Here is a 19,659-nt window from a genome sequence, read left to right as displayed (position 1 = left end):
TTCCAATATATTTTGGGATTAAGGAGAATAAATCTTTTTATTTTGGCTGAAACAAAGGCTAGGATTTCAAACTTTGTGACAAAAACATTAATTGGTTTGTATTCACAAAAACAGTCCGAGATAGGACCACCTTTTACAATATTTAATTTCTCTTGACTGATTTAATCCTGCACAAACATGATTACAAAATAATCAAAATACGGTAATCAATAAATCAGTGAAGGATTCGATCAAGCATTGAGCAGTCATGATGATGCTCTTACTTTTGAAAGAGCAAATTCTTAAAAATTTTTGAGGTACTCAAGAATTCTGATCATTGCAACGATATAGCAAGAACATTACAAAAATCTAGAACACTGTTTTAATTCTCCTCTAAGGGTTTTTTTTTTTTTGGGGGGGGGAGGGGGGCGGTAGTTTGATTTTGCCATTGTAAGTCTTAACCAGAAATGATCAAAAGGGTAGCTCAGGGATTTCAAAGATTTTGCAATTTTTGAAATCCCAATGTCATTCAAAACTTTTAATTCACAATAATAGTTTAGACTTCACAATGTACTCCTAATAATACACTTATGGCCCATGACACTTGCCCAGCAACAATTTTGTTAACAAAGTAGAGAAAAAACTTTTTTGTCAAAAAACTAAAATATTCCTTAATTTCCTGATACATGTACACTGTAAAAATGCTGTTTAAAATTCTAAGCATGTTGTTTAAAGCCTGTAACTCTAACAACTGCTGTTTTGATTTTCAAACAACAGTTTAAACTTTTTAAACAACTGTTTAAACTTTTTGAACAAGTTGTTTAAAAAGTTTAAACAATCACAAAAAGTTTAAACAACTTGGTGTTAGAGTGACAGGCTTAAACAACATGCTATTTGTTTTATTACCGGGTACTTTTTCACTAGATCATACATGTATGTTTGGGATTTTTTTTTATCTCGACCAATGATAGTGTACCTCTTGTGAGTACAAACCAATTCAATGAACAATCATTAGCAATAAAGCAGAGGAATAGTTTAGAAGATTGTTAGAAAAGCACACCAAAACTAGAAAGATTAAGGATAAAACAATGATTGAAGATAAAGATCCACATACCGGTCCCGAGAGGTGAGGTTGGGCCAACTACAGGCACAGTAGTATCCGGAGCTGTTTAGTCACGAAATAAACATCAGGGGATTCCAACATTCATGTCAAGTAAACTTGGGCGACACATGTTATTAGAACACTGCATTTTCAGTAAAAACTTACACAAAGTCTAACAAAACTTAAACTAAGTTTATGAATTCATATCATATTTCATCTTCATACTTGTAAAATTTATACATAATCTAATTTTTAGGCGTTCAAATGCATGTGGAAGTGGAACTTGGTGTTGCAAAACTATTGCATTTCAGTTTATATTTATAAAATAAAACTTTTTCCGAAACTTAGTCTATTATTAAATAAATTAATCATTTTTTTCAAATAAAGGTAATAACAGAAAACATATAGTTCTAATTCCTCACCCATAACTTATTGTCAACCCAGATTATGTAAATGCTAAATAATATCACTTGAGAGAATAATCATGATGATAAGCACAAAGTACATTTTACAATAAATTATATTTTCAACATCTTCAAATTGTGTAAAATTCCAACTTCCCCAGGGTATTTGAAATTCATTAAAAAAATTCACAGGTAATTTTTTTTAATACTTAAAAATTTAAAATTGATATATATAATTACAGTACATCATTATCTTTAGTAAAAGGGAATACAACTAAAACATTATCACAATATTTGCAGACTAATTTTTAAAATTGAAGCAACAAATGTTAAACAAACAAAAATATAAACAACATTCAAAACAATCAACTAGAATAGATACTGTAGATCAAATTAAATTATCTTCAAAACAAATCAATTCCTAGTTGATTAAAAACCCTAATTTATGAAACTATTCAATACTAACAGAGATTGATGTATTTAAACTCAGTCATCTGAAAAGAAGAAATTATAATTTAGGGAAAATTAGAAGTTTAAGGAGAGATGAACACAAAAAGGGAGGAATGTGTAGGTGCATGATCCAAGAGTATACACAGAAACAGGGGAAGGTTTCATGAAATAAATAAAAAAATTCACTAAAATTTGGTATGAGCCAATCAGAAGACAGGATTTCAGTAGCTTATAACAATAGTCAGTGAAAATCATGGACCATTTGTTTCGTGAAATGCTTCCCAGAATACAATATACATCAATGGTGACAGAAAAAATACTAGATGGAGAAGATTGCTGCCATTCCTGTGGAAAATGTGTTAATTTACACTGTAAAACCCATGACTGGTGTTGATTTATACACTAAACCAGAACAGCAAATAGTGTTCAAATAGCAACCAAAGTATGCTGTAATTACACCAATTGATACAGGTGTTGAGTTGACACCATCTAACACAATAACTTTGATACCACTGGTGTAGATCATTGGTGTGGTTCTCTGTGAATACCAGTGATGTAGTGTTAACACCATGGCTTTTGCAGTGTAAGTAAAGGGTTCATTCGACACCAATGCTACAGAAGGAAAAGGTTTTGAATGAATTTGAGCTGCAATTGGGAAGTGAATAAAAGATTAGGTGTTGAGGATATTATTAGTCAGCCAGAAATTACAGAACCTGTTAAAGAACGTGAAATGTCTGTTGAATTTTGAACTGAAAACTCAACAAAGAGGTAATTAGCAAAATGGAAATTAATTAATGCACCACACATTTACATCACTATTCTATTCGCATTTTTCTTTGAAATAACAATCAAGCATATATTACATAGATCATTATCACTTCTCTCCTCCTTCTCCTCTCTCTTTGTATACCTACGATTATATCTCATACTAATGTCAGCCAACCCAGTTGCCTCAAAAGAGGTTAAAATCAAATAATGCATTTGTAGTGTAGTACTCACAGATGCCCGATATGAAAAATATTAACATCAAATTCCAAGAACTTGTTTGATAGGACTTTAAAAAACTCTGTCAATTTATTTCCCATATTCACACAAATCTGAGCTCCCCCCCCCCCCCCCCCCGTTAAGCTTTCCATTTGGCCTGCACAATGACATCCACATATAGTCAAAGATGTACAGTACATGTATTCTCATTGCCTTGTATGTCATATGTAATTTGCCGGAAATATCCTAAAAATACATGTATTGGAAAAATCCCTGCAAAGTTCAATAGTGTAATTTGGAAACTAAACTAACAATGGTGGCAATATTAATACAACCAGAGTACTTCTATTCACGCTGTTTAAAAAAAACTGGAAGTTTCTATTAAGTATGAGTCTAATCACAGAAAAAACCTATGCTTCTGTGATTGCACAGGTCTGAAAGCATCCATAGGCCTAGTATACAAAATTTGATTCTGCAGAACCTAAAAAGACAATAGCAAAACAAATATATCACATGACCAATGTCACACTCAGAGTTTGAGTTCGAGTATATATATGTCTTTATGTGATGCGGGAGGGGGGGGGGGATAATCTGCTATGCAAACCCTTAACTCAAGGAAATTGGTCCGAATATGTAGCCTACCAATGACTTGTGTACAGTATTAAGAAGCGCCTTTTGATCAGCAAGCTTTATATAGGCTTGTCTGTGAAGACCCACTTGTCGATCATAGTTTCAATCAGGATCAGTGCCTACAGATTGGGGGGGGGGGGGGCAACAGCAGCTGTGATAGGGTGGCACCAAACTTCCCTCGTCAATAGATCAATAATGTCTGGTTTGTTGTGGTAATGACCTTTGTATCAAGGTATCCATGCTTCTATTGTCATTCTAATCAATGTGGTAGACACACTGTAGGTGGTAAACGGTATACATGTATGTACATATAAGGAAACAAGGAAATGACTGTCAAAATATTGAACCAATACACGTTGTATGTAGACATCGGGGTATTACATCAGGTAGAAACTTGAAGAAACTGAAACAGAATCAATCAAGGAACCAGAAAGTCAACTGAATCAAAAGAATCTGGGGGTCTAAACCTATGAAAATCTCAAAATCAATAGCAGTCCAAAACGTGTAGATTATTCTGCTTTCCTCGACCTCACATGGTTTTAGAGCTAAAAGTGTCTGATATGACTTCTAAAACATTAATGGAAAAACACTACAAAATGTCGATGACATGACAGATGTTTCAGGTCACAGACTCATGATCACAGAGCACCTCCAAACAATCCAATTTTCCATCCTAATTTAACTTTACATTTCTTTTTCATTCAGTTTTGCCAAAAAAGTGGGCCTATACATGTAAGTCTAACCCAAGGTATACATGTATGCAAAAGACTCCATTGTATCAAAGATCTATATTACAGATGACCACCAATGTGGACTCGACCTCCTTGCTTGGGGACAGTCCCCATTTTAACTATCTCCTACTTGAACCAGGTGTTTTAAAGTCTACAGGAATCACATAATCAAGTCGTCAAAAATAAAATGATTGTTTGCAATGAAAGTAGTTTACATTCGTTTGTGAAAGCATCTCCCCAAGTATATCATACTCATTAAGATACAAATTAATAGCAGTGCAAATGCATTCAAGTAACGGTAGTTATTACACTAATTTGTGCAATCAAAATGTCAGTCTAATTGCCAACTGAAGTTAATATTATTAAAAACAATTAATATGAAAGCTAAACTGTTAATACATCAAGTACTCATGCAGTGTTATTATTAATGAGGTACATGTATATAAAGGGCATTGTGGCTCTAGCTATCATGCTCAAAACCTTTGTTAGAATTATTTAACTTTGATTGATAATTTCAGGCCTTTTCTTTCCTACTTTCAATACACTTTTGAAATGGAAAGATTGGCATCTACTACTAAACTGTTATAGGCCTACATGTTGGATCCGAAAGATACATTCTTAAAACTTTTATTTTAAAAAATATGGGAAATTAATAATTAAATTTATACCATAATTTGGCTGATTTTTATTGGACTATTGAATTTGAAATAAGACTATAATTTAGCACAAAAATGCAAGTAAACACTGAAAAATACCTTAAAACAAATAAAAGTAACACTTTATAACAGAAGAATCTAAATATATTGTACCTATCAAATATATCAAATGCATAAAGTATGAATAAAGAATTTAGACCCTGATCAAAAACATCATTTAGAATGAGAAATTATATCTAAATTGAAAAAAGTAACTCAACGAAATTCTTTGTTCTTTGAAATAATAGATATCGAATTTTCAATAAATATTAAAATTTGAATTTAAAACTATTTAAAGTTAACTTAATTCCAACATTTTGAAACATAAAACTCCCCTCACCTGTAGTATTTGTGGTTGTTCCTTCTGTTGTGATTGGGGCTGGTATTGTTAGAACATATATAAAGGTGTTAGAATTTCCATACCATATATGGATGAGATACATGTATACATGAATTCTAAAAAATATAAATAACATAAATCCAATATTGTATCAATTATGGAAAATAAAAATAATAAGCACTATTATTGCATGATAGTCTCAAAAGACCTAGAAAACCCTTGCATGTTTTTAAGGCATTTAAATATGATTTCCAATTAATTTCCAACTGCTGTTTAAAGGAAGCATAGCTCTCAATACAACTATTAAACAATTTGAAAGCCTTAATAATTCAGAGCAATATTAAGTTTAATCTATAAACATATGTGTATATGTACATGTTTGAGGCTATTACGATTAATCCTAACATACATTGTACAATAATATAAATCTGTATGAATATGGTGTGATTATTCAAGAATGAACGTATGTTCATAATGACAGACATAAGAAAAACTTAAACTGTGCATACATGTAATACAACATCAGAATGAAAGAAGAACAGGTCTATCATTAATTTAGGTATATACTTTCAGATTTACTTCTTAACAATCTATCATGCATAAAGTTACAAGATGAAATGATGTCTTTGAGTTTTAATATCTCATTTTTCATGCAATTTAGCTATCTGCAATAGAAAGAAAAGCAATTTATTATCAATAGATAATGTTTTACTCCTTACTTCTAAATATTGAAAGAACGGATCTACGCAGAAAATATAGTTTATAAAATATTTGTTTTTAATCTATGTACAATCGTAGCAAGCCTATGTCTGATGTGACTGCCACTGCAAAGACAAGTCCGTGAAATTGATGAAATTATCATTCACATACAGGTACACACAGGTATTTAGAAGTTGGAGTTCCCACTTCTCTGCATGCACTGCTACGTTAGGCAGACATGGGAACAGGGAAAATTCTGAAGCCTGTTCTTACAACATTAATAAATCCTATAAAGGCATTACTTTTGTAATGACTGTAGTAGAAAAGGGGTTAAAAAGCTGATCAATGGAAGATACAGTACGTGCATGCATCTACACTCTACAGTACAGGCTAATTTGCAGTGCATAAATGTGTATCATGCATAGTGAATTATTAGGAATCCATGCAAATGAGGGAGGCCAAAGCTTTGTTAAAAGTTAGTCTGTTATCAAAAGGGCGACAGAGGCAAGAAATAGAAGAAAAATGGAAACTGTGACACAACAGAAACAGGAAAAACCAATGAAAGGGAATTTCTATCTGACCGATGTGAAAAATACGAATTATGTATATAAGACTAAAAAAAGCAAAGGAAAAAGATTCATATAGATTTATAAAATATTTCAATGATCATCAATCTGAATCTACTAAATAATTTTATAACAAAAGTTTAATTGTAAATGATGACCATTTGTGTGAATGACGATAATGCACACAAAGGTTTGTTGTAGTATAATGAGAATAAATAAATGAATGAAATGAACAATAGAACTGAAGAAAAATAATTGATGGACATACCGGTTGGTGTAGGAGGAGTGGTTGTTCCTGTTCATGGTATGAGCAAAAAGAAAATAAAAAAATAAAAGAGGGATGTTAGAAAAAAAGCCTTTTGTATGACACATGCACAATCTTCACCCAGGAAAAAAACAAGAACTATGCTAATTGTACAATCTTGTAGATGTATTCTCTAGTGTTATATGCCGATGTACAATAAAATACATGTAACAGTGTCACTTAAAGGACAAGTCCACCCCAACAAAAAGTTGGTTTGGATAAAAAGTGAAATATCAAACAAGCATAACACTGAAAATTTCATCAAAATCAGAAAGAAAATAAGAAAGTTTCAAATGATATTTCAAAGTTTTGCTCAATTTAAAACACACAGATACTATTCATTATTTCTTTGTATTTCACTACACTATGATTGTAATTTTCTCCTCATTGTCATGTGAAACAAACATGTGGAATTACCAGAATTTTCACATCCTGTTTTTCAAACAAGAGGGTCCTCAAATTAAATCTGTAAAAATTGAATTATTGTATAACTTAAACAATAAAAAACAAAATAGTGAGTGAGGGACATCATCAATTCTCTCATTTGCATATCATGGTATTGCAGAGATGCCAACTTTTGGAAATCAGAATTAGGGAGGATTTGCAACCGACACCAAATTATGTGCGCGTAGCGCACATCTCGAGCGCATAGCGCTCGTCCCTTGCGGCCGGGGTCGAGGGCCCGCCTTAGGGCCCTGGAAGCTCTGGGTTTCTAGATGCTCTCTGGTGCAATCTGACCCTTATTTTGGAGCATTTCACATGTTTTAAAAAAAACATTGTTCCCACTTTTTTGACATAAAAATAAAAATATCAAATATGCATTTTTACATGTAAAAAAAATGAGGGGACAATAGAAGAAAAGTACCTGTTCAACTATAATAATGAGGAATTATCCTCTTTATTATTATTAAAGCGCGGGTAACGTCTTCCTCCTCGCTGGTCCCTTGCTTGGTGAAATAAGTCAACAGGGTATGGCAGTGTATCCTATTGCCGGACACCTTTATTTCAGTGCTTTAAAAATGACAACTAGAGGAAATACAATCAAGAAAATTTCACACTTGCTATTCCAAATATTATGAAAATTATGAATATGATAAAATTATTTTATATTTACCAACCATTTTCTTTGCATCGCACTTGCCGCATACCCCTCCACGAAAAACAATTATTTTCGTGCGCGACAATTTATATCATGATTCCGGACGCGCGCCGGACGGGTAAAGATATCCTTGATTATAATGATCAGATGTAAGAACAAATTGTGTGATTTTTTTCTTCTTATATCATGAGTAAATTCTAAGTTTTTATTTGCTTTTGTATATCGAATTTGAGCAGATGTTGGTAATAAATTCGTGTTTGATAACTTATTTTATTTTTTCTCGTTAGCTGCATGTTCCATAGCACTTTCCAATAATAATATGCTCGCGTTCGTATCGTGACGCTCTTCAAGTTCTATCGATGCGCTGCCGATCGACGGCTCTACTCACGGTAAACCTCGCGCACGGGTACCTTGAGAACTAGCCGTCGACGATCACCCACAATACACCACACCTCATCATTCGATCGAAGGAGTGGACGAGATTGAGACTGAAATTCGGAAAATCAGGTCCATATTTCCGTTAGAAAGTAAATTATATCAATCGTCAATGCAAAACTATATGTTATATTATTTTAAGCATTTTCTGTCATTTAAGAGATAAATAAGGTAAAAGTTGGATTTTTTCGCCTTGTTTTTGCAATCTTGTTCTATGTATTGCTCTGTGAAATTGAATTGCGGAAGTCTTACGGTACGAAATTGTTTTCGAACGCAGTAATATGCGCGTCCGGAATCATAATAGTGTCCGGTAATACAATACGTGACTATACTAGTGGAGCTCGAAGATCTCGTCTTCGCAATGTCCGTATGCCGTTTGCTCCCTACGTGCTTCCGAATATCATCACGACCTCCGTGCTCAACTTTAAAGTTTAATGTCCACGCTGCAAATTGTGCAAAATGCATGGTAGATTCCTCTTTCCGAATACACGGGTACTGGAGACTGTATTCAGTCTTATACTTCTGAGACCATTTCTTGGTCTTTTTTTGTTGATTTTCCGCCATTTCGTGTCAATATCAACCCATCAATACGCCGAAATCACACACCGATATTCCATCGCACGACTCGACAAATCCAGCGGCCGCGAGCGCACACGCCTCGCAAAGCTAGCCGGGCCTACCGGCCTGGTGCACAATGGATTCCCGTTGGGCATATCACATGCACCAGCTTTTCGCTGCTCCTTATTTGTCTGCCTTTCACACAGAATTTAGTAGCAGCAAACGTAATGGAGTTACTACATGCTAAAGTCAGCAGACGATACATGTACTTCCAATCCAATTTGATCAATGCAAAAAAAAATCGTAATTTCGGGAGGATAAGGATGGTAATCGTAAGGGCGGGAGTTGGGATGAATTTTCGGGAGCCTCCCGATGAAATCGGGAGGGTTGGCATCTCTGGTATTGCTGAGTTGTGCGTATAAACTGTTTTGTGAAAAATAAAACTTTAAAATGTCATATTAAAGTTTCTTATTTTACATCCGATTTTGATGAAATTTTCAGTTTTATGTTTCTATCATTTTTCTCTATTGATTCAAATCTATCTTTCTTCTGGGGTGAACTTGACCTTTAAAGTACGTACAATGAATGTATTTGTGCAAATAAGTGTTTGAACCCTTAACCCTAAAAAGACTGGGGGGGCTGATTCAGCCCCCCCTCAACATTTTTCGCGATAAATCTGTAACGCGAAAAGCTGGCGCCGCGCCGTTCCATGACTTTTTAAAAAAAAGTCTTGCGCAACTTTTGAGACCAAATTTGCGACGCCCGGGTACGTGGTTCCGAAATTACGCAACATTTTGTAAGTGCATGTCGACCTGAAATTGCTCAAAAACGTGAATTTGTGTACAAATCCAATGCAAATTGTGTTTTTAGCCAAAATTCATAAATGTATCATTATTTTCAATTTTACTAATCAAACTCAATTAATTTCATCTTGTTTATGGTCAAAATAAAGTAGCGGACAATTTCCATTGAAAAAACAATAAAAAACAAAAAGTCGAAAAACAAAGAAATACATAAGAAATTTGAAAAACAATAAAATACATAAGAAAAGAATTGTGATATTGAATTTAAAAAAAAAAACATTTGATCAGAATCGTTCAAAGAGTCTGTGAATAAAAAATTAGCAGTTTAGAGGCCTTATTTAGTTAATTAGAGCAAATCTTGGATTTTACGCATAAATTAGCATAATTAATGAATTATGAGATTTTTCGGAAAATTTGATCCTACAGTCTTGGAGATTATGCCATGGGTAATGCACGTGCCACTTTTCGTTGCGATCGCGCAGTCGACGGCCGAGATCATAGGGGGGGGCTGAATCAGCCCCCCCCCCCCCCCCCCCCAGTCTTCTTAGGCATCGAAATAGCCCAGTCTATTTAGGGTTAAACCAAAATTGCTACCACTCATGAACATCAGAAGAATGAGAAACAAAAGATGGAAATTATCTTATTGATGGGATACGTGTATGTCTAAAGAAACTAATATCAGGGGAGTACTTCATAAGAGAAGTTTTATCAAAGTTATCCAGTAGTTACAATGTACGAGTACATGTGCAGTAGCAGTCAGACATCTCTGCTTCTCGGCCAATTGAAAACAAGGAAAGTTCTTTTACAATTATTAAAACAATCCAGGGGTGGATCCAAGATTTACATGTACCTAAATGAGGCCCACTTGAAAAAAAAAAATGTTAAAAAGAAGCATATTATAGGCACTGAAGGAATATTTTCTTGTATATTTTTCAAGCTAGCAAGCAACCAAAAAATGGCCTTAAAAAAGGGATGCCTTCCCCCATCCCCTGGATTCATGCCTGCGATCCTTGTTTCTCTACAATGTTTCAGAAAAAAAAGAAGAAATTCTGCTAGATTCATCATAATAAAACTATCCTAATCAATTGACTCATTCAAATAGAAGCTTGGGAAAATGTTGTACAACAGCCCGCGAAGTGCGAACTTTGTAGGCCAATGTTACAAATGAAATGAGCCATTGCATCAAGTTGCAAACCAGCCAGCGAAGACGGAATTCAACTGATAGAATGTGTAAATTGTCAACCTCAGGTGGCCAAATAAAGGATAGTCAAATAAAATAGGACCTTTCAATCAATAGTCAATCAATTGAGAGGCTTCTAGGCAAACCTTTATTTTAAATGAGGTGAACAGTAAGGCCTACATATTCATGTACATGTACATAAAGATGTTAAATATTTTACTTCAGAAGTACAAGGGTATGGTCAAACATACTGTAGTTCTTAACATACACATCCATGTCCACACAAGATCTGGATGATGTTTATTTCAGTCCCATATATGCATACATTTACATGTACATATTGTACATGATAGTGTGACAACCACAGTAAACGGCTTTTCAGAGTCACGAAAGAAAGGAAAACTCATAATTTTCTTGATTATAGTTTCAAGGAAATTACGAAAAAAGGGATCTACATGTAGTATGACAATTGCATGGATGTAAAAGATGTGTCGTGTGAAATTTCAGCAACTCACTTTTTTTTACACCCCCCCCCCCCCGCTGGGTAACCCAAACTGCCCATTTATAGCATTTAAATCATAAAGTTCTTCAAAATAAACATAATGACTCATGCCTTTAAAAGGTATACTACTGTTTAATAGGAGTGTTGTTGGTCAGAAATGTTTATGGAATCAGTTATATTTATAGTCAAATCAACATTTGTAAAACCATCTCCCTCATTCTGTAGATCAAAACAAGGCCAAGCTTTCATTTTTTTTTAACTTGACACAGGCTCTAAAAAGAATCCCCAATGGTAGCCTAAAAGCTAGGTGGGGCTACACCTATTGTCTTTGCTAATATGAGTCTAATGCTGTTATGCGAAAAGTGAGCAAATACATCAGATCAGATGCAGAAAACTACAGACCTCGCCTATACACTCCCGTCTTGATTAAGTTCTTGTTTTCTTTTTATCGAGGAAATGTCCGGGGTCAGTTTTTTGTTTAAAAAATCTGCAATGAAGTTCATACACAATTGATAACACAAGGAATGTTGTGTCTCGCCCACTTGTGAAAGTAACCAGAAATATCATGATTTGCGAGGGCACGCAACAGAACTGTATCAAAAGTTCATTGTAGAATAACTGAGATGGAATAACATTTCTCATAGGAGTCTTGCATGTTAAAGGAGAATGAAACCCTTGAAACCAGCTGAATCCATATCAAAGAGAAAAATCAAAGAAACATATTGCTGAAAGTTTGAGGAAGATTGAATGAATAATAAGAAAGTTATGAGCATTTGAATATTGAGATCACTAATGCCATGTAGTTCCTCCCATTGGCAATGCGACAAAGATCTGTGATGTCACACACGTACAACTCCCTCATTACTTTAGTATCTTATTTCACTTATATTCTCACTTTTATAGAGTCTATCACAAGGTGAGGTGTTCTCTTTATGAGAGGACAAGTACAGAGGTTTCACAACATTATTATCATTGATGAATCGTTTGTCATATGATTAGAATGAGCAAAAAGAGATGTTTTGGGGTATATTTTCAGTGTCCAAAAGGGGAGAGTTGTTCATCGGTGACATCATAGATCTTGGTCGCATTGCCAATGGGAGGATCTCCATAGCATTAGTGATCTCGACATTCAAATGCTCATAACTCTTCTATTGCTAGTCCTATTTTACTCAAACCTTTGTTGATCTTATTCTTTGATTTTTCTGCTTTCACAAAAGCTAACTTGCTCCAAGAGTTTCATTCTCCTTTAACTATAATGTTGATCTCAAAATGACCTTTGACCTTACCATGTGACCTCTGAACACGATAACATGCAGGTCTCCTTAAAGTACAGCTACAACCCAAGTTTGGTTCAAAAGTGACTTTACGGTTACTGAGTTGTGTGTCACAAGAAGATTGTTGACCTCAAATTGACCTTTGAATTTACCACGTGACCTCACACTGCACAACAACATGCAGATCCCCTAACTAAATCTACCATCCAAGTTTGGTTGAAAAGTGACTTACAGTTGTGGAGTTATAAGTCATAAGGGAGTTTGAACATAAACTTTAATGTTGACCTGAAAAAGACCTTTGACCTTACCATGTGACCTCCGACTGCAGAATAACATGCATGTCCCCTAAGTACATATACCATCCAAGTTTGATTGAAAAGTGAAAAACTGTTGCAGAGTTGTGTGTCATGTCTGTGACAAACAGACGGATGGTCGACATTTGGATCCCTTTATTAGACAATGAAGAAGAAATGGATGATAATTGATATTTTTCCATGCTCAGCTCACCACGACCATACAGATATGCAAGTATAATTATAAACCAAAATTTCAAGAATGCAAATTCACTCACTTGTTGGGTCATATGTCACTGCTGCACTATTTGATGTATTTCCAAGGTAATTACCAGCCACACACGTGTACTCTGTTCCAGCTACAGGATTTGAAACACTGACCTCCGTCACACTATCCATTGATTCATGTATTAGGGTACCATTAGAGAATATATAGTAGTTTCTCATTCTTGGAATAGGTTCATTCTGTGCAGTACATGTCACTCTGATGATGTCTGTGCCATCGGTTATATAATCAGCAGTGACAGAAGTACCAGCTGTAGATGGAGAGGCTAAGTTGATAAAAGAAAAGTAATTATTAAATATCTTATTTAAAAAAATTTAAATTGACAATGCATTTCAATAACTTCCAGTTCAAGTACAAATACAATAACAAAGTTCCACCCCCCCCCATTTCATTTTAATAAATCTTTGCAGACAGGTAAAGTAAATTTCAAATGCAAGACTAGACGACTTATCCAGGTTTGCTTTTCTAATTCAATTGAAACAATAAGATGGGAAAAAAATATTTGAAATAAAAATAAAATCATTCAGGCATTTCAGGGCCAATTTTAACCATTTGGGAAATAAACTGATAAATCAGGAATATAAAGGAATGTACAGTATACAAATAGCGAATAGGCATGAGTGCGATGGTGCGAGATTTTTTGGCTAATCTATGAAAAAAAAAGATTTTTATTAAAGCGAAAGTAAAGTCCCTCAAACGCGCATCTGATTTGCAATGACAATGTGCATTTAGCCAGTAAACCCTGCGCGTATACATTTACTATGCATATAATACGTTGAATCTCAATTTTGTATAGTAACGTCACCTTTTCATGACCCGTGCAACGGTACATTTTTTGACGGTATATTTTGGATGGTACGTCATGTGTGCAATGTTACAAATTTTTGACATTCAGCCTCCCATTTGCTCCTGTACAACAAGCCAAGTAGGCATTATCGGTAAGATCTACAACACCTTGTATGAATTAGGCCCGGTTTGAAAGTCCATTTTTGATGCACGTGTACACGGCGTGTTTTTCGGTCGTGTACACGTTGTAAACACTGAGAGTGAGTTACGGTATGTTTTCAGTGTTTCCTACATGTCGACATTCACGGACCCGCATCAACCTGTCAATGTAACATAAACGGGGTCTATGTAGCCTAAGTCACGGTTTTAAAGCTTACCTGAGAAGTTAGAAGTATCAATCCACAAAAATTGGTGCAATTAAAAAGTTTACTCAGCTTAGCAGCGCATTAAATTAATAAAGAATGCAAAAGTAAATCAGTGCAGGGCCCTAGTTAGCGCCGAAATTCGTTGGATGCGCATTTTGCATACTGTACCGTACATGCATGCACAGATCGCTGCAGAATTAAGTGTAACTGAAGTTATCGATTGATTTTCATTATTTTATTGCCAATTTGAGGAGCGTTTGTTTGTAGGCTTGTAGCACATGTGTATGAGCGTATAACACGTAACTGGAGCAATGATCGCTGTCGCAATTGGTGATTCTCAAATTGGCTCTAAAAGTGATTGAAGAACGCTTTCGAGAGTCTCCAGTTACGTGTTATACGCTTATACTCATGTGCTACAAGCCGACAAACACACGCTCCTCAAAATTGGCAATAAAATAATGAAAATCAATCAATAACTTCAGTTACACTTAATTCTGCAGCGATCTGTGCATGCATGTACGGTACAGTATGCAAAATGCGCATCCAACGAACGTCGGCGCTAACTAGGGCCCTGCACTGACCAGAGCATACCCATTTCGTGTGGTACAAAAACTTGAGTCCCCAGAATAAATGTGGATTAAATCTGCGATTTTGGAAGTAAACTCACTCTAGGTTAATTGAAATATATTGACATATTAGTGATTAAAACATGTGCAGTGTCTGAGAACTAAGAAATTAATGTGAGGCTGTGAGCTTGTTCACTGACTTTACAGTCCCACGCAAGCTTTATGCAGATGCTACCGTGTACACGGTGATGGAATTTAGTACACGTGCACTGACTTGACTGTGCGTGTACACGTGTACCCAAAACGGGCCTAGTATGAATTGGGAAGATCACCATCTAATTATACTTACTATGAATATCTAAATCTCTCGATTCCTGTCTTTCCAGCTCTGTGAGCTGATATCCAGTAGCCCGACATTCCAAAGTTTGTAAATAGTTTTCTTGAGTTGCTGGGAAGGTGAACACACTCCTTGTATTAGATAATGGTGGTGTAGCTGTTGGGTTTGTTTCAACTATCATGTTCCCATTGCCATCAATCTGTTCAACATCATTCAGATACCATGTGATGCTAACTTGTGGTTTGCTTCCAACAACTTCACACGTTGCTTCATACATATCCTCTCCACTGCTACTTACATTACTTTTTACAGTTGGTTCATTTAAACTTCCTGGATCTAAAATCAAAGGGAAAAAATATACAAGTGACAATTTAATAATACACATTACTTTGGTTTATACGGTACCATGTAGAAAACAAGGGGAACACTGGTCTTAAAAATAGCTAAATAATAATAGGAATAAAGAAAATTGGGACACAATTAAAAGGTGATCTGTTGATTTTGACCTACCACCGAATTATGATTTCATGTAAAAAATAAAGAAATGGGAAAATGGGGGCATGGTAATAACACAAAATTACTACAATTTTCATACTCAATAATACAGGTTAAAACAAATTGGTCTCTTTATTTTAACAATTTCATAGAATTTTTTTTAATGGAAATTGTCTATTACACCCAATCGCAAGTGCCCATCTACCCAAAAGGGTAAAAGGCAGGATGGAGAATTATCTTCAAAGAAAATTATAAAGTAAAGAAAAGATTGAACTTTCTCTTTTCACAAAAAAAAACAAGGCAAAAGCGATTTTGTGTCTCGCCCACTTATGAAAATAACCAGAAATATCGTGATTTGCGAGGGCACGCAACAGAAATTTGTCGAAACTTAATTGTGAAATGACCGGGATGGAATATTACTTGTCATAAGAGCCTTGCATGTAAACTTTAATGTTGACCTGAAAATGACCTTTGACCTAACCATGTGACCTCCGACTGCAGCATCACATGCAGGTCCCCCAAGTCCATCTACCATCTAAGTTTGGTTGAAAAGTGACTTACGGTTGCAGATTTAGGTGTCATAAGAGAGTCTTGCATGTAAACTTTATTGTTGACCTGAAAATGACCTTTGACCTTAACATGTGACCTCTGACTGCAGCATAACATGCAGGTCCCCCATGTCCATCTACCATCCAAGTTTGGTTGAAAAGTGACTTACGGTTGCAGAGTTAGGTGTCATAAGAGAGTCTTGCACGTAAACTTTAACGTTGACCTGAAAATGACCTTTGACCTTGCCATGTGACCTCCGACTGCAGCATAACATGCAGGTCCCCAAGTCCATCTACCATCCAAGTTTGGTTGAAAAGCGACTTACAGTTGCGGAGTTAGGTGTCATAAGAGAGTCTTGCATGTAAACTTTCACGTTGACCTGAAAATGACCTTTGACCTTATCATGTGACCTCTAACTGCAGCATAACATGCAGGTCCCCCAAGTCCATCTACCATCCAAGTTTGATTGAAAAGCGACTTACGGTTGGGGAATTAGGTGTCATAATAGAGTCTTGCATGTAAACTTTAACGTTGACCTGAAAATGACCTTTGCCCTTATCATGTGACCTCCGACTGCAGCATAACATGCAGGTCCCCCAAGTCCATCTACCATCCAAGCTTGGTTGAAAAGCGACTTACGGTTGCGGAGTTAGGTGTCATAATAGTCTTGCATGTAAACTTTAACGTTGACCTGAAAATGACCTTTGACCTTATCATGTGACCTCTAACTGCAGCATTGCATGCAGGTCCCCCAAGTCCATCTACCATCCAAGTTTGGTTGAAAAGCGACTTACGGTTGTAGAGTTATGTGTCATTAGATTTGTGACGGACGGACGACCGACGACGGACGGACGACGGATGACATTTTGATCCCTAACTCTCGCCTTCACCTCTGGTGGGCGAGACAATAAAATGCATAATAGCCCCAGGGCCCATTGCTGAGTGGCAATCAAATGCAACTAAAATAATTAAAATACAACTTCATTTCCAACTATGAAACATGCATGATTACTTTATAGTGACTTTACTCTTACTTTTTTCAATTGCGTTTTTAAACACAACTCTTTGCAACAGGCTCATTTCATGTGTGTGTTCCACTTACCTTCTACTGTAAAGTTCAAACTGCCATCAGTACCCTGAATTTGACATGTATAGATCCCATCATCTGTTACTTCTGCACTAGATATTGTCATCACTGATTGTATATTTGTCAGGGTAGTTACATCAAAGTTACTAAACTTTTCATCAACAGTGATAGGGACATCTCCAGTAAAGATAATTTCACCTGTAATGTCATCTACCCATATAATTGCAGCTACTGTTCCACCTGTAATATCACATGTGAGTGTGGCAACAGACCCAGCTGGTGCTAGTGAAGTACCGGTTACAGTGGCTGTTTGCCCATTGGTTCCTACATTGTAGAATGAAAGGGGGGGGGGGGTGTAAACAAATGAATGAAAATATCCCATATTGGTTATTAAAGGACAAGTCCACCCAAACAAAAAGTTGATTTGAATAAAAAGAGAAAAAAATCCAACAAGCACAACGCTGAAAATTTCATCAAAATCGGATGTAAAATGAGACAGTTATGACATTTCAAAGTTTCGCTTCATTTCCACAAAGTTGTATTCACGTCCTGGTCAGTACGCAAATGAGGAGAATGACTACATCATCCACTATTTCTTTTGTATTTGATTACATGAAATATTCTAATTTCCCCTCATTGTCAAGTAAAACAGCGATTAATTCCTCCATGAACCTGTGGAATTGGCATTGTTTACGGTTCAGTCAAGTCGGTCCTTAATGTCAAATCTGTGAAAAATTAAATATTGTATAATTCAAACAATAAAAAACAAAAGAAATAGTGAGTGAGGGACATCATCGTCTGTCTCATTTGCATGTCACTGAGTTGTGCATATCACTGTTTTGTGAAAAATAAGCAAAATTTACAATGTCATAACTTTCTTATTTCAAATGCGATTTTTATGAATTTTCACCATTATTAATTGATTATTCTCTATTCATTCAAATCATCATTTTTCTGGGGTGGATTTGACCTATAAGTGCAAACATTGATAATGACCCCATAGCCAGCATGGAGATCAATCAACATGCTTGTGACCATAAACTCCTCCCTCAATAATTCATGTTTATTTTTTAATTTAAGATTTACATTACTGGGCAAGTCCAGCGCACAATGGGACCTTCGTAGATTTTTAACCTCTGAAAACTATTCAAAAACATAAATTTAGATTTTTTTTTGTGTTTAATATAATGGATACTCTACATGTTCATGTATGAAAAGAATACTGTTTTAAAGGACAAGTCCATCCCAACAAAAAAAATTGATTTGAATAAAAAGAGACAAATCTTAAAAGCATAACACTGAAAATTTCATCAAAATCGGATGTAAAATAAGAAAGCTATGACATTTTAAAGTAATAATTAATAATTTCACAAAACATTTATATATGCACATCCTGGTCGGTATGCAAATGAGGAGACTGATGACGTCACCCACTCACTATTTCTTTTGTATTTTATTATATGAGATATGAAATATTCTAATTTTCTCCCCATTGTCAAGTGAAAAAGTGATATTCTTTCCCTGAACAATTTGCATTCTTTATTACTTTATGGTTCAGTCAAGTTGGTCCCTACATGTATGGTCAAATCTGTAAAAAATGAAATATTGTATAATTCAAACAATAAAAGAGCAAAAGAATTAGTGAGTGATGGACATCATCGACTGACTCATTTGCATACCACTGAGTGGTGCATATAACTGTTTTGTGAAAACAAGGAGCTTCCAACACAGCTCCTTGGTGAAAATAAATAAAGCGAAACTTTAAAATGCCTTTATATAACATTCTTTTAATATTATACATCCGATTTTGATGAAATTTTCAGTGTTATGCTAGTTTAATTTTTCTCTACTTATTCAAATCAACATTTTGCCGGGGTGGACTTTATATGTAAAGTTCGATGACACTTGACTTTCGATAATGGATGTGCATGTATTTTATCAACAAAAATGTACCAACGTAAAAAAATAAAATACATGTATGGGTCAATCCACATCAAATCAACAAATTTTTAGACAATTTGTCACCCGAACCCCTTCGATTTTCTTTAAACTTGCACCAAATGTTCCCCCAAGTGTCTGACGGAAAAATATGAAATATTTTGCCTCAAGGTCACACGGTTGCTAAGATATGGCCTCCCTTAGCAACCAATTCGTGGCCAA

At 35.3% G+C, this 19,659-nt stretch overlaps 1 protein-coding gene across 1 annotated transcript; it reads right to left on the bottom strand.

Moving 5' to 3' along the window:
* Positions 1 to 398: 398 nt before the first annotated feature.
* LOC129267300 (mucin-2-like) lies at positions 399 to 17,842 on the bottom strand. The gene is made up of 6 exons (XM_064103479.1): positions 17,515 to 17,842; positions 15,381 to 15,704; positions 13,307 to 13,579; positions 6,849 to 6,875; positions 5,316 to 5,354; positions 399 to 1,144 (listed from the first exon to the last, which is right to left on the bottom strand). Exons 1-6 carry the CDS (start codon positions 17,603 to 17,605, stop codon positions 1,026 to 1,028), a joined length of 873 nt encoding a protein of 290 aa, XP_063959549.1. The 5' UTR covers positions 17,606 to 17,842; the 3' UTR covers positions 399 to 1,025.
* Positions 17,843 to 19,659: the final 1,817 nt, after the last annotated feature.

This window comes from Lytechinus pictus, chromosome 8, assembly GCF_037042905.1.
Source record: "Lytechinus pictus isolate F3 Inbred chromosome 8, Lp3.0, whole genome shotgun sequence".
NCBI classification, from domain to species: domain Eukaryota; kingdom Metazoa; phylum Echinodermata; class Echinoidea; order Temnopleuroida; family Toxopneustidae; genus Lytechinus; species Lytechinus pictus.
Note: the sequence above shows the minus strand (reverse complement) of the source record. Positions and strands in the feature narration are given on the sequence as shown.